We start from the raw sequence: 21918 nt of genomic DNA, 5'->3' as shown, positions 1-21918 counted from the left end.
CATTTCATGATGCTTTTCTCACTAGTGCACTGGTGCTTCCGGGCTGCCCCCTTTAAAGTACTCTTAGCATAAGCCACCAAGCAGTAAGTGAGGGGGTGGTATATATAAGCATTATGTATTTGCATATCTGTATCTTCTATATTATGCTTTTATATCATTTACAATAACCAGGGAGGGCAGGGGCTTTCTGTTTTAAAGGTGTAATTGGGCATTAAGAAGTCAAAGGACTTGCTCATGACCCTCCTTTATGTGACTAGGACTCATGTCTCTCAGTCCCAATTTTGCTGTGCTTCTCATTCTGTCTAGTGCACACAGTTCTCGCCTCAGCAGTGGCATGGCCTTGTGACAAGAAAACTCTGTGATGAGAGGCAGAAGACTTAGATTCTTGGATTGGCCTTGCCTCTGAGGACTTCTGTGCACTTGAGCAAGTCACTTCTCTTCTCTGAGTGATCTGTAACATGAAGGGGTTGGGTCACATAATCTTGTAAGAGCTGTTCTCTTAGATTCCAAGATGATTTTCACAGAAGATTGTCCACATAAAAAAATTACCTTTTAGAAATACACAATGCTAAATGTAAGCCTTTTCTGGTTCTCAGTAAAGCATACCATTATGACCATGGCTGAGACCAGGCAGGTAGGCAGGTCAGGTCTTCTGCACATCTTAGGGGATTAGGGTGCTCATACACAGTGGGCTCATGCAGTGGTTTTTTTCCCCACATCTCCTGGGCACAAGGCTAAAAGTCTCTTCTGTTTGGGGAATAGGTGTTTTTCCTAGAAAATGATGACCAGCATAGTTGCCTGAGTGATCCTGCAGATCATAGCCGATTGACTGAGCATGTTGCCAAGGCTTTTTGCCTTGCTCTCTGTCCCCACCTTAAGCTTCTGAAGGAAGATGGAATGACTAAACTAGGACTACGTGTGACACTTGACTCAGACCAGGTAAGAAGAGTCCTAGGTAGCCTTGGAAGCTGGGCTTGAGCAATGTCTGTATTTTCTGACATGTGAATTTTCCTGCGTCGACCCAGAGAACCTAGGTTCTCTGGGTCTTCCGGCCTTCCCTCTATCAGTAATATCCCCAGATATGCTGCCTGGTGAGACTCTCTGAACCATTTGAACCTTGGCTTCCTCACCGGAATGTCTTACAAGGACTCAGTTGTAAGTGTGGGGTAAGGAGGGGAAGTGTGTGAGGACCTGCCACCCCTGTGTGGATGGCATCAGTGCTCCTCTTTGAGACTCCCCAGTTCCACCCTTCAGGAATTGTTCTGCTGCCCTGAGCCAGCAGGTCCCAAGCTGCCCCGTAGCCTATTTTCTTAACCTAGCTGCAGCAGGTTTCAGACCTCTGCACCTCTCAGTCCTTAAGGTTTTTCTGTCAGCATTTCCGTGCTAGTCAGTGGATGAGGACTGGATCTGTTTTTCTGTTTTCCTGTCAGCTTGGGTCTCCTGTGGCCAGGCTTCCCTTCCTGTCTTACTTAATATTTTTGTATGCTGTTTGTAATAACAGTCCACCCCCTCCCCCAATTCCTTGTCCCAGTATGTGTCTCCTGTGGCCCTGTATTCTAATCTCTGTTTTTTTTGGATTTGTGACATGTCCCACTGCTCATGCTTTAATGCAGAGTTGTGTCACTATCGGGGAAAATGTGAAAGGTTATGATCGGGCTCCACTTCCTGCCTAGTCATCAATCAATGTACTTATTTTCTACTTAAGGTCTTGACCAATTCGGAACTGATAAGCATATCAGGGTAATACAAATGAGGTCTCCTGGTCCTTTCTCGAATGATACTGATAACCTGGTTGGAGAATTGCCTTATCTAAAACAATTAAAGAACAAGCATTTTTCTGCCAGATGTGTGAGCCTCTTGAGGGCAGGGGCCCTGTTACATTCATCTGAATCCATGTGTGTGTGGGTGCTCAGAAAAAGGCTTGTGGGTGGATGGATGGATGGGAAAACAGATGTTCAATTCCTGCTGTTAGGGAGTTGAACCTTGTATATTTCTCATTTTAATTTCCACAACCAAAGGTTTAGGTATTATTTCTGACATTCTATACCTCTCTGTGCTGCCTCCCGCCGCCTGCCCTTTCCTGGGAAACTAAGGCCTTGACAGGTTAAGTGTCTTACCTAAGGTCTCATAGCTACCCACTGGCGAAGTTAGGATGAATACATGACAGGATGATAATGACAGTTCAGGGAAGAGGAGAACCTTGTGTTCATTGGTAGATGTGTGTAACCCGTGGCTAAGGACATCTCCTTTCTAGCTCAGCCTCCTTGGCCCTCAGCCTTCTCCGTCCAGTAACCTGTCATCCCCCTCTCTCTGTGCCGTAGGTTGGCTATCAAGCAGGGAGCAATGGCCAGCCCCTTCCCTCACAGTACATGAACGATCTGGACAGCGCTTTGGTGCCGGTGATCCATGGAGGGGCCTGCCAGCTCAGTGAGGGCCCCATCGTCATGGAACTCATCTTTTATATTCTGGAAAACATCGCATAGACAGAGAGGACTTCATTGTTTTTCTGTTCAGACCTGTTGCAACAGCAGTCATACCCAAATCATTTGCACTTTAGAACTGGAAGATTAAGCTTTTGTTAACACTATTAAATGGGGGGGTGGGGTGGGAGTGGGGGCAGGGGTGGGAAAGGGTGGTCAGGGGACAGATGTTCCATAATTCTGAGTCTTCTATGCATTGTCCACCAGGAAGATCTGGGCAGCTTCTGTTACTGCACAAATTATGCTAGCCTTGCCGCTAATCCCCTTCCGTTACTGTTTAGACAAAATTCCTGCTCCTCTAAGATTTACTTATGGTCTTGTGCTCAGAAATGCTCAATTGGGTACAACCATCACCAAGGATGGGGTTGGGAGGGCAGAGGGAAAATAAAAAAAGCATTGGTCTTGCACTCTTTGTACAGATTTGATATAAAGAAGAATTCCACATTGATTTTGTCCCACTTACATCACAGTGACTTCAAGTAGAATTCACACTTAGATTTTTTTTATCAGCTTATTCACTGAAGTGAATCAGAGACCCAGTGGATTATCTCTTCTATCCAAGGAAGGGCAACTCAGTGTAAGTGAGGTCACTTGGATAGCAGAGCTGAATTCAGGATTGCTCAGGATCTGCCCGAGTGAATGGCAGGTATTGAATTGGGTCTTTCTGTGAAAACTGACAGAATACACTCAAGGCATTTTTAGTTCTACACTAGAGGTATTTAAAAAGACTTTTTATTGAGAAATAATTTAAACTTCCAGGAAAATTGCAAATACAAAAAAAACCTATGTACGCTTTACCTAGATTCACCTATTGTTCACATATTAATATTTTGCCTCATTTGCTTTAGCTTTCTCTCTCCATAAAAAAATTAAGGCATTTGAGAGTAAGTTGCATATATCATAGTTCTATACTCGTAAATAATGTTTAATTCCTAAAAATGTTCTCCTGCATAACTGCAACTTCAGTCAATTTAATATTAACAGGATTCTTGAACCTAGCATCTGTCCAGTCATGTCCTTCAGAGCATTTTCCCTCCAGTAAAGCTTCCAGCCTAGGATCAGACTCAACGGGTAGCTGTCCTGACTCACCTTTATGTCATCAATATTTTTGGTGAGTATAGGTTTTCCCACCCTATTTTTTAATAGAAAATGCCTCATTTTGTGCTTTCTCATAATTAGAATCAGTTTATGCATTCTTGGCATTCTTTAGCAGTTATACTTGGTCATCTGTAAGCAAAAACCCTTCTTTCCTATTTATTCATTTAATTTTCATTGTGGACTCATGGATCACTTTTTGAGTAGCTCTAATTCATTATTTTGGTGCTCAAATGGTCTCAGCTTTGGCCAGAGAGAGCCCCTTCGAGCTAGCTTCTGCATCCTTGTGATGTGTTCCTACCATTTTCTTTTTGAACACTTCCTTTTCCGGCCTAAGAACACGTTCCCAGCTCATCTTGTACTACCCTGCCTCAGCTTTCGGATCAGCCATGGTTTCTTTTAGTGGGAGCGGTATTAGAAACCAAGATTTGGTTTACCTTTGATAGATGTAATATATGTGATCATTTTCTCTTGTTAAAAATTTCCTTTAGTCACGGACCAAATGGATTTCACAACTCAGCTGGAAAAATACTAGTCTAGGTAGGGCACCTCCCTTGTCACTGCCATCTTCTCGAAGCCCTGGCCAAGCGGAAGTCAGTCCATCTGCACTAAAAGCATAGCTCCAAGAATCCCCTAGAAGTTAATGCAGGCCTCTGGGACAGTGAGAGTCTGCTCTCCAGCGGCTAGAGTTGGGCTTAGCACTTGGCAATCACAGGCTGTGGAACTACAACAGACAGCAGTTTTCCAAATGGAGACCCAGAGACCTGGCCTTGTGCATGTGTTTAGCTAAGTTCATCCCTCTTCCGGGGTGGTGGGGATCCACATTCTACAGTCTTTGTTGATGGTAGCTGCAGGGATCTGTGACTGTGACCTTTCCCATAGACTCAGAGGTACTCAGAACTTCTAAGGGAAAGAAAAGTAGATGCCCACAGCACACCAACTTGTAAAGACTGAGCCCTGGAACCACCACCCGCCAAACCTGACAGAAATAGGAAACACTTAATAGGGGCATGTGTTTGGGGTGTAACATCCAGTATGGCCTACCTGGATCTTAGAAGTTTAGAGCTTATTTTCCTATATGAGTTTATCTTCATGCTCAGTACATTTTGCAATTGTATCTCTTTCTTCTGGATCAGTGCAAGCTTTTGAATTCTACCAAGGACAAGCTCTGGCCCTGCATAGTCAAGTCCATTCTCAACTGTATAAAATATCCTTTGTTTAGTAAAATCATCTTGTGGAGTTGAGCATAAAGTAACCAAAGCTAGTTTACTTTTTTCCCTTGTTCTATGTTTCTATATATTGTATACTGTAAGAACGATATAAAGTGGAGGGCTGAAACCGCGCATTTCTAAATAAGTGAAATATTTCTAGAACATAAAGATTGAGATACAGAGATCCTTACAAAGAAAATAATTGCCATTCTGGTAACTTACTAAATTTTTTAAAAAATATGGATTGAATTCTTACAAAATGTTAGGCAATGTAGGTTCTCCATGTATTTTTATCAACACTTTCTGAGCACCTACTGGTCTCCAGGGCTACAGAAATATGGGACTTTGCCCTGTAAGTACCCATCTGGTGTCTCCCCTCATCCACTGTGGTTCTTGAATGCTGGTCGCCCAAACTTTCCAAATGAACTTTTATCATAAAACTATTCCCTGGGGAATAATTTATGCGTCTGATGTGTTTCAGTTATCAGGCAATCTGCTGAACATTGTTTCTATGTTTGTGGTAGTGATTTCTATTTTAATTATGTAATGAGATTTTTAGGGAGTATGTGGCCAGAAGGGCTGAAGAGTAGAGCAGGAATGATAATGCCCATTTTAGAGCCTGGGAAGCTGAGGCCCTCTTAGGGAGGGAGCTGGACCAGGTGCAAGCTCTCTGGCTCTACCAGTTTCAGCCCCACAGTTTCATCAAGAGCATTCTTAAGGGACAAGATCTTTTAGGAGCTACCCACAAATATTTAGGAAACATTCTCAGAATTTGGAAGTAACAATGCGGGTTTCACAATGGTACTATAAGAAAGGAAAATGTTAAAGTCACAAAATATTTTGCCCTTTTAATAACATAAATTTCTAAAAAAAAGAAAAATGATAAAATTCTCCTGTATTTTATTCAGTTCACAAATTCTCAAGAACGTATGTATGTCTTGCACTAGGAAGAGAGAATTTAAAATGTGTATTTGGGTTGTGACCTGTTCCCAACTGCCCATGAGTCACAGATCTCTGATGTCTGGTTGCTGCATTAGGACAGATCTTAGGACAAGGAGGCTGGGCAGGCTCCTCCCACTAGATGTGACCCCTGCATGCTTTGGCTGCAACAAAGGCCTTTTAAGAATCTGTTTCCAAGTCCAGTGGGCGGCTTTGTCTTGCCTTTCTCAGCCTGGAGGTTCTGTTTTCCAAAAGCAAAGGGTAGTAAACAGACTGAAGTTGAACAGGTTGTGAAGGGAAATCTTTGAGACACAGGAAACTATCAAATTGGAATAGGGCATTTCCAGCAGAGGTCTGAGTTTAAAAACTAAGGCTGGCTGGAACCTCTGAGGATAATCACAGCTGTCTATCCCACCCTCTTAGTAAGCATGGGGTGGGGTGTAAACCCTTAGGGGAAGACTAGGTTAGGGCAGGAACCCTCCTGACCCACCCCTCTCTGCTCTAGGCCACCTTATAAAGGCTAGTTAACAACGCTCCTTTTCATTCTAGATTACTGCTTGTCTGACACACAGATATGACTGCGATTAAGTGTTAGCTCTCATATCTGTGGAAATTTTGGTAGTTCACTGATAGGTAAGACTGGCCAGAAAACTTTTAGAAAAAAAGTCATTTGTCATTCCTGTTCTGTTACCCATGAACAGCTCTGCTCTTAAGGGCAGGAAGCATGGTCCAGCCCTATCCTGGAAAGACAGAAAGCTCAATCCCTGAGCTGTGCTTATGCAGTACTATAGTGACCAGTAAGCTGAATGTATTTGCTTCACTCATAGCCTTTAAAAAATCTTGAGGAATGCTTTGTTGAACCTAATGCTTCAAAAAAGGAAAAAAAAAGATGTTTAAAGTTTATTTCTAAGAAATGTAGAATATTGCCGTTTTGAATATTAAATCTCAATCTATTGTAACTACAAATCCCTCCATGGTCTCCATCCATTCAGAAAAAGCCAAAGGAGAATTTCTTGGGAAGGAACTAGGGATCGCTCTAGGTGATCAGCAGAAGACATAAGGCTTCCCCTTGCCCTTTCGCAAAAGCGGAGCTGTAGTGGCGGTTTCTGTCCATTAACAGATGTTACTGCCACTCTGGCTTTTAAAGTGACAGGGAACAGGGCTTTTATTCAGGACTTTGGTAGTTACTCTGCATATGGAGTGTAAAATCCCTCTAATAAATTAGATCTAGTTTCTTAAATAAAAACGGCTACATAAAATTATATATTTATATATTCTTTTTTTTTCTTCCAGTTAACAGTCGTTTAGTCTTAGGTGCATGGACCACACCCGATACAACCTTGCCCTTACTTCCCAGCACACATTCCTGAACGTAGCTTCCCTCCTCCACTAAGCGCTTCCACAAGCAGGGAGGCTAGTGCAGCAGCAGTGAGGAACCAAGGCACAGGCACAGCTGGGGTAAGCTGAGTTGTGTGGGATAGGCTGCCACTGACCAGGTGGAGTCACGGAACCCTGCCCCCACCTTACGCGGGGGTGGGGGGGTCCCGATCACCCTCAAGTTCTCCCATCCCTTAGTTAGATCTTTTAAAGGCACATCCAGAAATGTTGCAACTGGGGGCTGGGGTAAGCTACACACAGTTGCTACACAAGGGTTAAGGGGCTGGAAGACTCCATGGCACAGAGCAAGGAGGCTATCTTTGCCTTCGCCCAGCGGGAGAGGGAGGCAGTTGAAGGGGAGGGGACTCCTGGAATCCAGCCTGCTTTGGTGGAGGCCCAGAGAGGGGCCAGCAACAGGAAAGACCAGGGCTGTGTGGTCATAATGCACATACTTCGCGGATCTTTGGTGCTTGTGTAGCAGCATCTTCCTTATGTACAAAGGCTTCTGTAACCAGCAAAGCTGGGAAAAATATGCTCCCACACACAGTCGCTGGCCTATTTCCTCTCCCAATACCGACTGTCTCCTGCATGAGGGCACAAAGCATATGTAGTAAGTCTGAACTGCAGTGAATATGCAAAGAGAGTTTAGAAAAGATTTCCTGCAGACGGACTTGAGATCTCCAGTTCTCTTGAGGATCATGAAAAACTCAGCCCGAGCCCTACCCAAGTTTTGCCCCTTGGTTGTCCATACAGACGAGAAAAATCCTAGTTTTCTCCCCAGATAGGAAGGGAATACTGGAAGAATCTCTGAGGGCAGAAGTTCAAGGACCCAGGCAGCTGCCCACCTTACAGGCCCCTTGGCTCCAGGACCAGCCAGTTCTCAGTGACCATCTGCACATCCTGGCCGCTCAGAGGCTCCCGCAGCCTCACCTTCACCTCGAGCTTGCCCCCAGTGGGCTTCCTTCCGTCCAGGACCTGTGAAGACCACAGAAAGAGAGAAATGGTAACTGAGAGGGGGCAAGGGCTGGGAGCAGACAGCTCCCTAGGATCATAGGTCAAGAAAGGAAGGAGCTCAAGTGTCCTGCAGTGTCGACACAGGAGTCTCCATTTCATGACAACCCTGCACTCCTGCTTTTTGGTGGTTTTAGGTTAAGTCTTATAAAAAGTAACATGTAAATCCGAACAAGGATCAATGCTCTGAAGGGGAGATGAGAAACCCAGAGCTCTGCCCAGTTTCCCCATGGCAACTCCTGGAAAAAACGCTCTGGCTTCAAGTTACGGCCTGAAAACCACTAGGCCCAAGCCCATACTTCACAGATGGCCCAGAAAGAAGTGAATGGTAAGGTTACACAGCCACTATGTGGCAAGGCTAGAACTAGAACCCAGGCCAAGAGTTTCTTTGCACCCACTACGCTGCTTCCCTCCTTCGAGGCAGGAGCCTAGGCAGCTGGAGCACAAAGCAGTGCTACAGGCTCAAGAAGCCCGCCCACCCGCCTGCAGTGGGGCCAATACAGAGCAGGCCCTGCGTAAGAACGTCTCCCCCCAAGACAGGCAGGGAGTGGGGGCGGGCATGTGTAGTGGGAAAAGCCCCAGCCTACAAAGGCATCAGCAAGGATCTGAGCCGAGGCCTGCCAGGGGCACGATACATGCGCTTATGGAACACCCTTCTTGCTGGACCTTTGTTTCCTCACCTGTCAGAGACAAGCTCTCAGAGCCCCTGCCTGTGAAATTCAGTGAGTTCACAGAAGTTTAAGGAGCTGCCCGGAGCCAATTCCTAAGCACAGATCAGCTGCATTCTGGGGGGTCCCCAATCTGGAGCCACTTACCAGCTTCATGCCGGGAGCTTGTTCTACGTCATCATGCTGCTAAACCACTGCCCCAACCACAACTCTGCCCCCCCAAAACCTGGGAATGTGCCCATGCCAAGTTGACAGCAATGATCAGACCCCTCAAAAGCCCTCTTAATCCACCATCCGTGGGAATTCAGGTGACTCAGTGTTGTGGAAAGAGCATCACTGCTTCCTGTCCAGTGATGCTATGGAATCTTCTCAGACGCTGTCAATCTTTTCATCTGTAGAATGGGAGTAGCACCTAGTCTACAGCACATTTATGGATGTCTCATAATGAATGGGCACCACAAACCTACAACAGGGACTGCTGTTCAATGAATGTTGGCTCTTACTTGCCAAGTCTTATGGTTTGCCCATCCTACCTCCACAATCTCTCTGATCTCACACTCATTCTCCAGCCGCTCCAGCTTCAGGTGGGCTGTGCCAACCAGCTTGTCACTTCTGAAGAAGGATCTGGGGAACCAAGAATCAGCAGAGGATTGGACCAGGAAGAGCAGGGAAGGTAGAACTGAGCCAGCTGGGCCCACTGCAGGAAAACTGAGGAGCAGCAGGGGCAGAAACAGAAGCTATTCCTTCCTCCCAGCCCATCTTGGCGGTGTAACTGACCAGGGCCTCACCCTTTGTGGAAGATTTCAAACTTGATTCCTTTGCTTTGGATCACCCTTCTGAAGCCCCGGTGGTTTCGGTTGATGTTTAGTTTGAAGAGCTGATCAAATTCTGCAAGAATGGGAGAAGACAAGAAGTGGCTTGGGCTCCCAAGGATTTCCTGAGGAAGTGGAAACCGGCCCACAGCTGGCCTCCCCTATCTCTCTGCCTGCAATTCAGAGTGACTGCCACCAGAGGGTGGTAGAGGTTCTAGGTCCTGGCCTTGGAAGTCCACACAGACAATTTTTGTGCTCTTGACACAGATTCTACCAAAAAGGGAGGGACTTGGATTCAAGTCCCATTTCCACCACCTCCTTGCTATGGGGCCCGAGGCAAGTCCCTCTACCTCTCTGAGCCTCAGTTTCCCCAACTGCCTTACCTCCCAAGTTGAGTTAACCAACTATGATAACAGACCTGAAAGCACTCTGAAAACAAAAGTGCTACATACATATATCGGAGCGAGCGGGAGGAGAAAGCGGTCCTCACCTGGAGAGTTTGTGTTCTTCACCACAGCTGTTTTGCTTTTTTGAGCCTGGTCCTAAAGCAGTAAGATGGGAGAAGTCAGAATAGCTTGAAAAAAGAGCTCTATAGGGTGAAGAGCTCTAGGCTAAGTCAGTGTTGAGGGATGTGACTGCCCCCTGTAGGGAAGGCACCCAAGGGTCCTCAAACCCCTCCCAGTAGCCAGACCTCCCAGGGAATGCAGAGAAATTGAGCACATCCTGGAATGGAAGATAGGGTTCAGGGTATCCTACCTCTACCTGAACCTCACCGAGTTAGGGTAGTGGAACTCAAACCGCACAAAAGCATCCAAGTCATCAGGAGTCACCCCTGTGAAGGAGAAAGGGGATCCAGGGTCAGAAGGAGGAGCCAGAAGCCCAGTGCCTGGAGCCAGTGCCTCTCTATTGGCCAGGGGTGAAGTGTGTGGGCAAGAGCCTGGAGTAGACGAGGCCCTAGGACTACCTGAAGGGGCCGGGAGATTCATTCCCCGGACAATGATCAGATGCATTTCTGTGCTGTTGAGTTCTGAGAAGATCCTATAGCCAAGAAGCAAGGAGAAAGAACAAAGTGAAGGAGAATAGTGGGAAAAGTTCCCCTCTTCCAGTGCCTGCTTGCCTGCCTGTCTCGCTGGGAGGTGGTCAGGAGAGTAGGCCCCGGGAAGCAAAGCTTGTCTGGGCGAGCAGCGGCAGAGCTGGTACACAGACCTCAGCCCTACGTGACCCCCAGTCCAGAGTTCCTTCCACAGCCACCGGAGCTCTGAGCTGCTCCCAGGCAGGCAACCACAGCCCACTCCTCCCCAACCCCAATGCCTATGGCAGGGCCAAGCCCGGGAAGCCTCACTAAAAGGGCCTAAGTCGCCAGTGTCTTGTCCTATCCCTGCACGGAGCCACTGTTTCCCTTAGGCTTTGGCACCTCACAGTCTGGAATGTCTTCAACTCAAAGTGATGGCTGGGAGGGTCAAGGCCCTGGGCCTGGGCCAGCTGCAGGATCTCAAGCTGCTTCTTGCGGTCCTGAGCGAGATTCTCAAACCTGACAGGGATGGGTGGGCACATCAGCATGGCAGGGCTCATTTTCTTATTTTCTCCTCCCCACCCAGTAAGCCCCAGCCGCAGGTCTGGCATTTACCTGGTAGTCTCAGCCACATTGCCCTGGTGCATGAACTGCTTGGAGAACAGCAGACACTTCTGAAAATAAGGACCCAGAGTGACTCCAGAGCCCACAGTAGGACTGTCGAGGTTGGCATTTGAGGCCTGACTTCTGAAAGCTCCAACCTTCTTCTGTAGCCTCACGCCTCCTACCCCCAACACATACTCCAAGGCCACTGTTCCCAAGCTCCATCACACTTTTCTGCCTAAGTTTTTGCTGTTTTCTTTCCTGAAGATAGCCATTCCCCAAAATTCACTTAGGTTATGAGGGAAGAACAGGAGTTTGCTAACAGAAACACCATCAGAAGCAGACTTAAAGACAGCAGTTCGGACAGATATACACATACAGAAATATACACACACATCCATCTCCCTTTGCACTTCTTTCTTCCTCCCATCTTCAAAGTACTTTCCCCACGGTCACAACAGCTAAGTAGAAGAGCTGGAATTTGAATCCAGGCCTCTTTGACCTGAGCCCCACACCTTTCCCTGAAGGGCCTGTGGGCACAGAAAGGGGAAGACAGAGAAGCAGTCCACTGACCTCATGTTGCTCCAGAAGCATTTTTTGTAGCTGGGCATACACCTCCTCAGCCTTCTGGGAGAGTCGCAGGTCCTCATGGTGAATGAGGATGAAGTCACCCTCCTCATCCGTCAAGGGTGAAGGCACCTGCCCAGGTCACAAGGCCCCTCAGGGGCCCCAAGAGTCAGATTATTCCTCTACTGAGCCTAACAAACGCAGAATCCAAACTAAATGTTTCTCCAGTGTCTGCTAACCTCCAGTGATGGGAGCTCACTGCCTCCCGTTCTATCCCAGGCTGCCGCAATGCTCTGCTTTCCACTAGCCTTGCCCTGCCTTGTCATCTCTGACCACAAGCAGCCCACCTGGCCTTCCCTGGCCTCTCTTGGGGCCATGGGGTAGAGTGGCGTAAGGAACAAGCTCTTTCCCAGGTGTCACCCTACCCTAGCTGCATCCCATCCCCTCCAAGCAGCTGCTTTGTCCCCAGCCCTGCCCAGCTGCCAATGCCGCCTCTGCCTGAGAAGTCCTGCTGCTCAACGAGGTGAGACTCACCTTGGAGAGATCCACAGGTCGGCCAGCTCGCACCTGGGTGATCTGAGCCTCAAGGCATTTGGCCACCCGCAGATGGGCTTTGGCCTGCTCCAGGTCCCGGCCACGCTTGGCCTGCAGGGCTGCCCGCTGGTACTGCAGTTTCCGTGCCTCTAGCAATACCAGCTGCTCCCGTGCTGAAGGACGAGGGACAATGGTTAGAGCCAGGCCTGCCCCTCACTGGATCCTTCACTCCTCCATCTCTCTTCTCCCCAGCTCACCAGAGGGGCTCAGCGACTCCTTAGAGCTCGAGGCCTTGGATTCAGGCAGGGCCCGGAACGAAGGGACCACAGGTTTTGCTGGCTTCTTGGCCACTGGGGCCTGGGCTGGAGGCTCATCCTGCAAGCGCCCAGGAAGCTGTCACAGGGGATCTGTTCCCCACTTGGGCTGGGGCAGCTCCCAGACCTGGGCTCTCTTCCTAATGCTGCACTAACTTACACTAACTAACTAACCAAATGAATGGTTTCCCCTCGTGGGCCCTAGAGAATCGCAGAGCTGGAAGCAGCCTCAAAACCTTCCCAGTAGGAAACAGCAGGGTAATGGGAACTGAACCTGGGCCCTGGAGTTAGAAAGACGCTGGTTTGAATCTAGCTCTGCTAACTCCTAGTTGGGTGCACTCGGCCAAGTTTTTTCTCAGTAAAACAGAAGAAAGCATACACCTACCTCGCCGGGCTTGTTAGTATGGCCAAAAACAGGGTCTGGGTTTATCCCTTATCTGCTATTTTCCCCCCACCAACCCCTGGAGTCTCAGGCCCGCAGCCAAACCTCATCCTCATTTTCCTCTGCCGGGGCTGTCTCCTCCACGGAAGCCAGTTTCTGGGCAGCTGCTAGAGTAGCTGCCACTGCATCCTCCTCAGTGCCCGTAGTGGGCTCCAGGCCGGGAATGGGGGGGAATCCTGTGGAAGACAGACACAGCTGGCAGAGGGGCAGGACAGCCTTGGGGAAGCACTAGGCTGCTGTGGGCCTTAGCTGGGTCTTCCTGGCCATGGCTAGGATGGATGGCTCCCATAGAGTAGAGGCAGATACGTGAGAAAACATTTCCCCCTCCTCCTTTCTTGCTCAGAGACCTCCTCATAAAGCCCCTAGGCCAAGCCCCACTCACCTGGAGGAACAGGCAACTCAGCAAAGTCAACTCTCCGTCCTGCCCGGTGTGCTCGAATGGCATCTTGGTATTGCTGCAAGGGATGGAAGGGACTTACCGGTGGGCAGCGGTCTGCAGGCTCCACACGGGGGGAGGAAGACTGAAAGCAGCCCCAAAGGGAAAAAGAGCCCCAGAGGCAGCAGGAACTCCAGAAACAGAGACAGAGAGAGGGAGACTCAAAGACCAAGGCTCGCTGCAGCAACAGAGCAGCCGGCCAGGGAGACAGGCTGACACGGGGCAGGGGTGGTAGCTGCGGGCCCACCTTGGCAATGCGCTCATGCATCCGCGCCTTGCGCTCGTCCCCACTGCCCCGGGCCTGGATGCCTGCCTCACGGTACTTGTTCAGTCTCTGCTGCAGGGCATCCAGCACCGTCTGTGGCTCAGCAGGGACCACTTGAAAGAAGAAAAGAGATGGCATCAGTTCTGCTGCCTCTCCCCAGGTCCCCACGCCACGGTCCCACTATCCCATCCTACCTGGGGCTGCCGGAGTGTCGGAGGCCATCACTGGCTGCACTCGTTCCACTGCTGGGGGTACAACTGAGGGTGCTGTGAGAGCCTCGGAAGCCTTTGGAAGGGGCTTCAGATCTGGGGACCCAGAGAAGAGGTGGAGGTGCTTGGCCAGTCCCAGCCCTGAAACTCCCCAATCCCAGCCTGAGCAGGCCCCACCCCACCGTCCCCATACTGACCCTCCAGTGCCGGGGGCATGGCACTCAGGTCCACAGGCTGCCCCTTCTCCAGGGCCTCCAGGACTGCACCAAACCTCTACAGTAGGAAAAGCAGGTGTGGGCATAAGCCAGAGAACCCCTGCGCTGAAAAAACTCCCCCCTCAGACCAGTCTCACTCAAGCTCAGTCTACATGTGTGACCTTGAGCAGGTCACTGCCCCTATCTGTGAAACAAGGGATTGGACACAGGGCCTCTGAGTCAGATGTCATACCTTCCCGATCCTCATGAGCTCTCGGGCATGGTCTAGGTCTCCAGCCCGCTTGGCATTCAGGGCAGCCAATTTGTACTCTCTCTGTCGAGCCGACAACAGGGCCTGTGGGTCTGGGTCTGAATCGGGTGTGGCAGAAATGCCAGGACTGCCCAAGAGGCTTGTCTCTGGCTGGGAGGGCTTGTCTATTAAGAAACAAAAAGCCCGCAGAAGGGGCAAGAGGGTCAAAGAAGATGGTGCACACCTTGGGTTCCCAGTGCCTACAGGTCTGGTTGGCCTGAGGACCTGTCAGGGCAGGTGCAACAGACACTGTGGCAGGATGGGGAGGCAGGCCATGGGCTCGGACTTTGCAGACGAGAACAGGACGTGGAATGTCTCCAGATACCTGACTCCATGGCGAAGGGAGCCGGGGCATCTGCCTCAGGGTTCCTGTCAGTTGTTTCCTGGGGGGCCGGCTGTCTCTTGCCCAAGGCCACTGGAGGTGGAATCTCCTCCTCACTGATCTTCCTGCCTTTCCTCACAGCAGCCAGCTGAGCCTCCAGAGTCTGAGGGAGAGAACCAGAAGCCCAGCCCCCATCTCAGCCTGAACCCTACTTGAAGACAGGCCAGGAATCCTTCACCTTCACAAGGCTAGTGGGGAAGCCTCCCCTCTTGCTGCTCTACCCACGGCCCTCAGCCCCACTCCTCCCAGCCCTGCTCCCTGGCTAGGCCCAACCCACCTTCAGGCCACGCTCACAGCGCCTGGCTTTGGCGGCTTCACCTGCCTCCTTGGCACTGGCTGCAGCCTCCCGGTAGTTGTGGATCCGACCCTCCAGCAGAGCCCGCAGTCCCTGAGGCCCTCCAGCCTGCAGATACTTCAGCTCAGGGCATGGCCACTCCAGGGCCAGCTAGGCCCTTGCTGCTCCCTCCCTGCAAGGAAGCTGCCCCAGAAAATGGAGCTCTTGGGTTCAAGGAGAAGGAAGAGCCTAAAAGCCTCAAGGTGGGAGGCAAAGACTCACTGGACAGGCCAGAGGCCATGTCAGAGGAAAATACAGAGGCCTAGACAATCTGTGGAGGCCAGGAAATGGCTGTAGGGGGTGGTCTGGGAGAACAGAGAGGCCTTTGAGGCTGGCCAGCCACCAAGCAGTTTCTCATGCTCTGTCTCTGCTTGGGGCAGCTGCGGGGGGAGGACCCTGGAAAGGGTTACTGCAGCCTTCCTACGCAAGCCATGCTACATGCATGTCACACACAGACACGTAGGGGAGGCGCACAGGATCCCTCCAGAACCTACCTGAGCTGCTGGGACTGAAGCTGTTAGTAGAGCTGTCTGCCCTGGAGCTTCAATGTTTTCCTGTCCCTTCTCCTCTTCAGAGCCACCTGGGTTAGCTGTCTTATCACCATCCAGGGGCCCAGCCTCCTCATCTGCACCCAGGACCTCCTGCAGCTCAGTCTGGGGAGATACAAGTCTCAGGAGCTTGGGAACCTCAGGGCCATACCCATGACAGCGTATGAGAATAAAGGACCCTCTCCGCCAGCAGTATTACCCAGCATCAGTCACTGTGCCTACCACTGTGTCCTCTAAACCAAAACACTCCTTTAATCTGACCAAGAAGAGCCTTCAAAACAGTAAAGACTCCAAATTTGAAAATCTCTGCATGCATAGCTCAGACCAGCCATCAAAAGAGACTAGTCTCACACTGTAGTTAGGAAAATGGGCCCAAGAAGGGCCAGGCACTCACTCAACCCCAGAAGACACACAGAGACAAACCCCAGGCCTCCTGCACAGGCTTGATCAGAGCCCTCAGACACCAGCGTGGCAGACGCACCAGCAAGTCTGCATCCTCCTCCAGCCCTTCCTCCTCCTCCTCCTCCACATCCCGCATACAGTCTGCAGCCAACTTCTCGATGTGGGCCATAGGCAGGGGGGCTGAGGAAAGAGGGTCACAGAGGGTCAGGGCAGTCAGAAAAGGTTCATGAGGAGGGCCTTCAATCCACTGTGCCAGCAAGACACACCCAGATAGAATCCTTCTTCCCTTCCACAGCCAAAGTCCCACCTGGAAAATTCCTGCTCTTCCTTTATGACCCAGCTCAAAAGACCCTCAGCTGGGAAAGCTTCCTGGGAATTTGCCCTTCTTGGCATTTTTATTGTTATAGTTGTTCACAAACATGTCCATCCATTCCCCCAACTGCACATTTGGCATATGTAAAGATTTTTAACGTCCACTGAAGCTTCCCAATCATTTTGCAAGATAGGTAATATTATCCCCTTTTTATATGAGTGAACTGTTAATTTTCCTCACATTGCAATCCTAGTAAGTGGCAGAGCCCAGATTCAAACCCAGGCCCCAACCTAACTCGAAAGAGGGACTGGACTGAGAGAAGTAAGGGCCGTGGGTCTCCCAGACCAGTGCTAGATGCCCTTTCCAGGTCCTCCCATTGTCCTCATCTCAGGGGCACATGGGATGGGCGGTGGTTCTCCCTAAAAGAAAGGTTTAGACCCTCAGACCCTCCCAGGCTCAAGTCTCTGTCCTCTTCCAGGCTGGGGAGGGAGATTCCACTTATTCATTCAACACAATTTCTGTACACTTACTATGTGCTCAGTGCAGTCTGTGCTGAGCTCCTCGACTATACTGGGCCCTGGCTACAGCTAAGATAGAGGTGAGTCAGTCTGAGAATCAGACTGCTGACTGTCCATAATGGGGAGAGGGACAGTCAGAGAAGGAGCGAGCTTCCCATCACACAGGTGTATGTGCAAGGCAAGACAGCCTCTTGGTGGGAGGGCTGCAGAAGGATGGATATCCGAAGGACCAGGTGATCTAACTGGCTCCTCCCAGCCGTGAGGAAAGAACCCTCTCTACCACCTGCCTGAACCCTTCTGGTCCCAGCAATGAGTCAGCCTAGTGCCACAAACTCACCCTGCCCCTTGGGTGTTGGCTTCCTGCCTGCAGCCCCTGCTTCCCCAGTGAGGGCCAGCAGTTCAGCCTCCAGGTCTCCGTCATCTTCAGTCTCCTCCATCCCCAGCAGCATGTCCTCAGGGCTGAACTCCACAAAGAGCCCCAGCTGAGAGCAGAGAAGGGTTCTTAGGAACCACACAATGAGGACCAGTCCCAGAGCCAACCTTAGGCGGTCAGTGGCTCCTTCATTATGTGTGAGGCCCAGTGTGCAGACAGGGAAACTGAGGCTTGCAACATTAGCCTTTGGGACAATTATCTCCCTAGTGACTGTGAAGAACCCAGTTTCTTCACATTGCATTACCGTTATTACTCATGCTCTACCGAATGAGCCAGCCAGGCGCCCCTCGACTTAACCATTTTTAAGTGTACAGTTCAGTGGCATTAAGTACATTCACCCTGTTGTGCTACCACCACCACCATCCACCCGCAGAGCTCTTTTCATCTTAGTCAACAACCCCCCCTCCCCCCCAGTCAACCAACATTCTACTTTCTGTCTCTACGAATTTGACTACTCTAGGAAAAGGTAGCCCTATTTCTATCTCCGTGCTCAGATGAAACTGAAACAGGCTTGTAAGTGCCAGAGCTAGAATTTAAAATAAAGGTCTTGTGATTTCAGTCTATGCTCTTTATCCCACAACCTCCCTTACCCACCTCTTTTAAGACAATAAAAATGGACTACGAAGTTTCAGAACTTGGGCCCAGAAGAAGTAAAGGGAACAGATTAGAGGACAGACTTCTCAGTCTCCCACCCGGGCCACAGCCCTGTGTTCCTAAGCGGTAAAACTCTTCCAGTGGCCACAGTTCTCAAGCCCGGGCATCCTTGGCTGGCAAGCAAAATCATGGCCCTAAAAGAGAAACCCATGACAGTGACGACACCCCATCAGAACACCCTAAATTTGGTGGCTCCTGAACCCTCCAGACCACTCATATGGAGATGGCCATGGCAGGAGGATGCCTGGGTTGGAACACAACAGAGTTCAGGCCTCATCTCGCACATGTGGGTAGCAGGGACTAGTCCGAGGGTCTCTAACAGCTCTGCCAACTCCAGGAGGAACCGCTCAAAGTCTCCGGACTAATGGGGAAACTAAACAGGGACCCCGTTTGCCCAAGCCGTCTAGAGACCCCCTCAGACTGGCCCAGGAGTGAAGGGGGCTATAGCCATACCTGCTTTGCAGCTGCCACACCCTGGCCACCGGCCTGAGGTTTCCGAGGTCTTGGCCCTGGCATCTTGACAGCCTAGATACCTGTCTGCTGGGGAGGGGAAGAGACTCAGACCGGAGCAGCCTACAGAGCCCCACCCCCAATAGTGCTGCCTGTGGTAGGGTGTGGTTAGTAAACTCCCAAACCAGAGGAAAAAAACAACCTTTAACACCAAAGGATGAAATACTGTCTCTGGAATCATAGCAAGCAACATGGGCGATGGAAGGGATGGGGCCCACCTGTTAATGGGTTTAAGTGCAGAGTGTGGACACACAGTAAGAACTTACTAAACTGACTGACCAATTTGGATTAAACCCAAGAGGCTGAGTGAGGGGGGAGGGGCATAGGAAGGTGGATTCAGGGACCAGGTGGGTGCAAGACTGGATAGGATTCAGACAGGCTCTAAACCTGTGTTGTCAAACATGGTACCCATATGTGACGATTTAACTTTAAACTGAAATCTAAAATCCAGTTCCTCAACTAGTGGCTACCACTGGCCAGCTGAACATTTTCATCCCCACACGAAGTTCTACTGGCCTGTTCTGCTCCAGAGAAATCTGAGTCAGCATTCTGATTCAAAGATCTCACAACCTTTCACAGGACCTACTACGTGAAAGAACCTGTGCCGGGCACTGCAAGAGCAGGAATGAATGTGACATGGTCTCAGCCCTCAAAGAGCATACACGGTGGAGGCAGCCTCGGCAATGGACAAAAACCACACAGGGCTGTTCCAGGGGCCCTGGATCCCCAGGAGCGGCCACTTATCCAGCACAGAGAGAAAAGGCTTCGCGGAGAAAGTGATGCTTGTGCTGAGTCATGAAAAAGTTGGGGGTAAGGAAGGGGTACGGAATTCTAGAGGGAACACCTGATAATGGTTCCGAGGTGAGAAACAGTTTGATCTGCACAAGCCAAAGACCTGGGATTACTGGGGCATAAAGTGTGAGGCAAGAAATAGTACAAGAGAAGCTGAAAATCTGTACAGGTGGCAAAACGGAAAATCCTTTAAGCCTAAAGGACTCCGGGCACGGTCCTGAGGGCACAGGACGTGACGGGACCAGGTCGGAGATTCAGAAACCTCCCTTCGGCTGCAGAGGGCAAGGGGTAGGAGAGTGGGGGCTCGAAGCCTTCTCGGTACCGAGCATCTCGCAACGGTCCCCGCGAAGTGGTGAGCGGAGGGGAGCGCGGGGGTGGCGTCGGGGATGGAGAGAAACGGATGGATTCCCCACTGAGAGGGGTAAAATCAACAGGGCTCCGAGGTTAACTGGCTGTGGGCGCACGGGAGGGGGCGCTCAGGGTGACTCCAGCCGGCAGAGTTCGCTGACTTAGGTGAATGGCCGGCCGTCACCTGAGCCGGGGGCTCGGAATGAGCGGACACCGGGAAGAGACGAGGTCAGTCAGACAGGCCGAGTCTGCGGCTCCGGGGCATCGGGCTGGGAGCGTCGGTGCTGGGCCCGGACTCGGGAGAGAAGAGGACAGCGGGAGGGCGCAGGGGAGGCGAAGCCGAGGGACCCCACTCCCGCGCGGCAGGACGCGCAGCCCTGCCCTGCCCCAGCGCCTCCATCTCCCCCGCAGCCCTGTATTTCCCCTCGCCGGGGGGTGGGTACGCTGCATACCTCACGCCGGATCCGAAACCAGCCTGGGCCTGATCGCGCCCGGCACCGCCCAGCGCTCCCGCGGCCCCGGGCGGCAGCGGCGGCGGCGGCTGCGGCCGTGACAGGAAGCGACCCTGCGGGAGACTGCTCGCGCCCCAACACGTGACTCTACGGCCTGTAAGACGCACACTACGCATGCGCAAAGCGAGGTGGGCGTGGCGTCCCAACAGGTGACTCGAAGGGTGAGGTTTTCAGCGCGCAGGCGCCTTTGGGCAGGTAGCGCGACGCTCGCTGAGAGGGTAGTTGGGCGGTTTTGGGGTGTGCCGCTGCTGGCGCAAATGCAGTAGGTGCGTCCCCTGCCCCTGCATTTACAACTAACCCGCCAAGCTTCCTCCCGTAATCCCAGTACGATACTCCTGGGCTCACACTCGCCCCGCCCCCTCGGCGTGGGGGCGGGCCTGGAGTAGGCTCCGCCCCAGAGGAAGGGCTTACCTGCTTTCCCCCTTCATCGAGATTTTCTTTGTAATTGAGTCTAGAGAAATGAGAGTGGGGCTCACCATTTCTTTCTTATTCATTCAGCAACTGAATGTATCTTTTCTAGTCAGAAGGCGGGTTGAATACCTAAGACAGGCACTGTTCATGGCACCTCTTCATGAAGTCACTTCAGACAGTTTAACACGAAGAGATTAGAACGATGAAATGGCGCGTGGAGGGGCGGTACAGAGAATCTTCACCTGAAACAAACCCAGCAGCGCACTCCCTAAACTTTTAAATTATTACTCTTTTGCGGTTTGTAGTTAGCAGTTTCAAAAATCTTCCAGTTTTCTTGGACAAAAACTTTCTGATCTTACTCCTTTGGGTCATTTTCCAAAGAGGCCGTCTTTAACCATTTACAATTGAAGATTCGCTCTTATATTTCTTCTCATTAATACGTTTTATTTTATGAAATATTTAATATATAGAGAGAGATATACAGTATCTCATATTTGCTTGAATGCAAGCAAACAGACATTTCTGTTTGTTATCCAAGTTATCTTTGGTGTTTAGGGCATTGCATGGTACATGGTAGGTACTCAATAAATACTTCCTATTTTGTGTGTGAAGGGACATAAATACATGGGTATCTACCACAAATTTAAGGAAAAAACCAGTACAATACAGTTGAAGCCACCCTATGCCTCTCATGTTGCAACCCTTTCCCCAAAGAGATATCTACTCTCCTGAATTTGGTGTTTTGTTTTAAGATTTTACTTATTTGTTTGACACAGAGAGACAGCAAGAGAGGGAACACAAGCAGGGGGAGTGGGAGAGGGAGAAGCAGGCTTCCCGCCGAGCAGGACCTGGGATCATGACCTGAGCTGAAGGTGGACGCTTAACGCCTGAGCCACCCAGGTGCCCTGAATTTGGTGTTTTATTTCTGCTATGTATGTATAGATCCTTAAGCAATCTACAGCATTTTTTTTTGGCAAGCTTTAACACTGTATCATTGGTATCAGTACATCTATTCTTCAACTTCTTTTTCAATTCTATTTGTAAGCTTCGTTTACATCAATACTATATCTAGCTATTTTTCACTTCTCTGTGGTATTTCAAAGTATGAAAATAATTCACTTTCCCAAAGGCTTGCCATTATAGTGCTATGAACATTCTTGTACACAACTCCTGGGGTACAATGTGTTTGTCTAGGGTATATACCTAGGAGTGGGATTGCTGTCTCATAGGGTTTCTGCATTTTCCAGATTAAATATTACCAAATCATCTCCAAAGTAGTTTG

General features: G+C 50.3%; 2 protein-coding genes across 4 annotated transcripts in view; one reads left to right on the top strand and one right to left on the bottom strand.

Moving 5' to 3' along the window:
• ZFYVE9 (zinc finger FYVE-type containing 9) overlaps positions 1-2887 on the top strand; it is a 179794-nt gene extending 176907 nt beyond the window's left edge. For both annotated transcript variants that reach the window (XM_032429028.1, XM_032429019.1), the window contains 2 exons: positions 763-939; positions 2322-2887. In XM_032429028.1, the coding sequence (XP_032284919.1) occupies positions 763-939; positions 2322-2483 (339 nt within the window). In that variant the 3' untranslated portion in view covers positions 2484-2887. The remainder of the gene's footprint in view (positions 1-762; positions 940-2321) is intronic.
• An 86-nt stretch (positions 2888-2973) lies between these two features.
• On the bottom strand, positions 2974-20271 carry CC2D1B (coiled-coil and C2 domain containing 1B). Of its 2 annotated transcripts, none has more exons than XM_032429049.1 (25): positions 20166-20271; positions 18517-18603; positions 17314-17458; positions 16225-16325; positions 15690-15848; positions 15139-15264; positions 14805-14964; positions 14423-14604; positions 14173-14248; positions 13961-14071; positions 13749-13879; positions 13448-13520; positions 13111-13241; positions 12567-12684; positions 12310-12482; positions 11782-11907; positions 11221-11279; positions 11008-11124; positions 10558-10631; positions 10367-10425; positions 10084-10135; positions 9570-9669; positions 9315-9405; positions 7948-8077; positions 2974-7686 (listed from the first exon to the last, which is right to left on the bottom strand). In XM_032429049.1, the coding sequence occupies exons 2-24, from the start codon at positions 18577-18579 to the stop codon at positions 7949-7951; spliced, it is 2556 nt and encodes an 851-aa protein (XP_032284940.1). In that variant the 5' UTR covers positions 18580-18603; positions 20166-20271; the 3' UTR covers positions 2974-7686; position 7948. The 2 variants fall into 2 exon arrangements, with proteins under 2 accessions (XP_032284940.1, XP_032284931.1); XM_032429040.1 differs by having other exon boundaries at positions 18517-18600.
• Positions 20272-21918: the final 1647 nt, after the last annotated feature.

This window comes from Phoca vitulina, unplaced genomic scaffold (assembly GCF_004348235.1).
Source record: "Phoca vitulina isolate PV1807 unplaced genomic scaffold, GSC_HSeal_1.0 scaffold2, whole genome shotgun sequence".
Classification (NCBI taxonomy): Eukaryota; Metazoa; Chordata; class Mammalia; order Carnivora; family Phocidae; genus Phoca; species Phoca vitulina.
Note: the sequence above shows the minus strand (reverse complement) of the source record. Positions and strands in the feature narration are given on the sequence as shown.

Excerpts from the sequence above, each read along its gene's own strand:
- CC2D1B (XM_032429049.1), bottom strand. The coding sequence starts at position 18,579 with ATGCCAGGGCCAAGACCTCGGAAACCTCAGGCCGGTGGCCAGGGTGTG. Across the intron at positions 17,459-18,516 it reads GTGTGGCAGCTGCAAAGCAG|CTGGGGCTCTTTGTGGAGTT; the intron begins GTATGGCTATAG and ends CTCTGCTCTCAG. Across the intron at positions 12,483-12,566 it reads GGAGTCGCTGAGCCCCTCTG|CACGGGAGCAGCTGGTATTG; the intron begins GTGAGCTGGGGA and ends CTCGTCCTTCAG.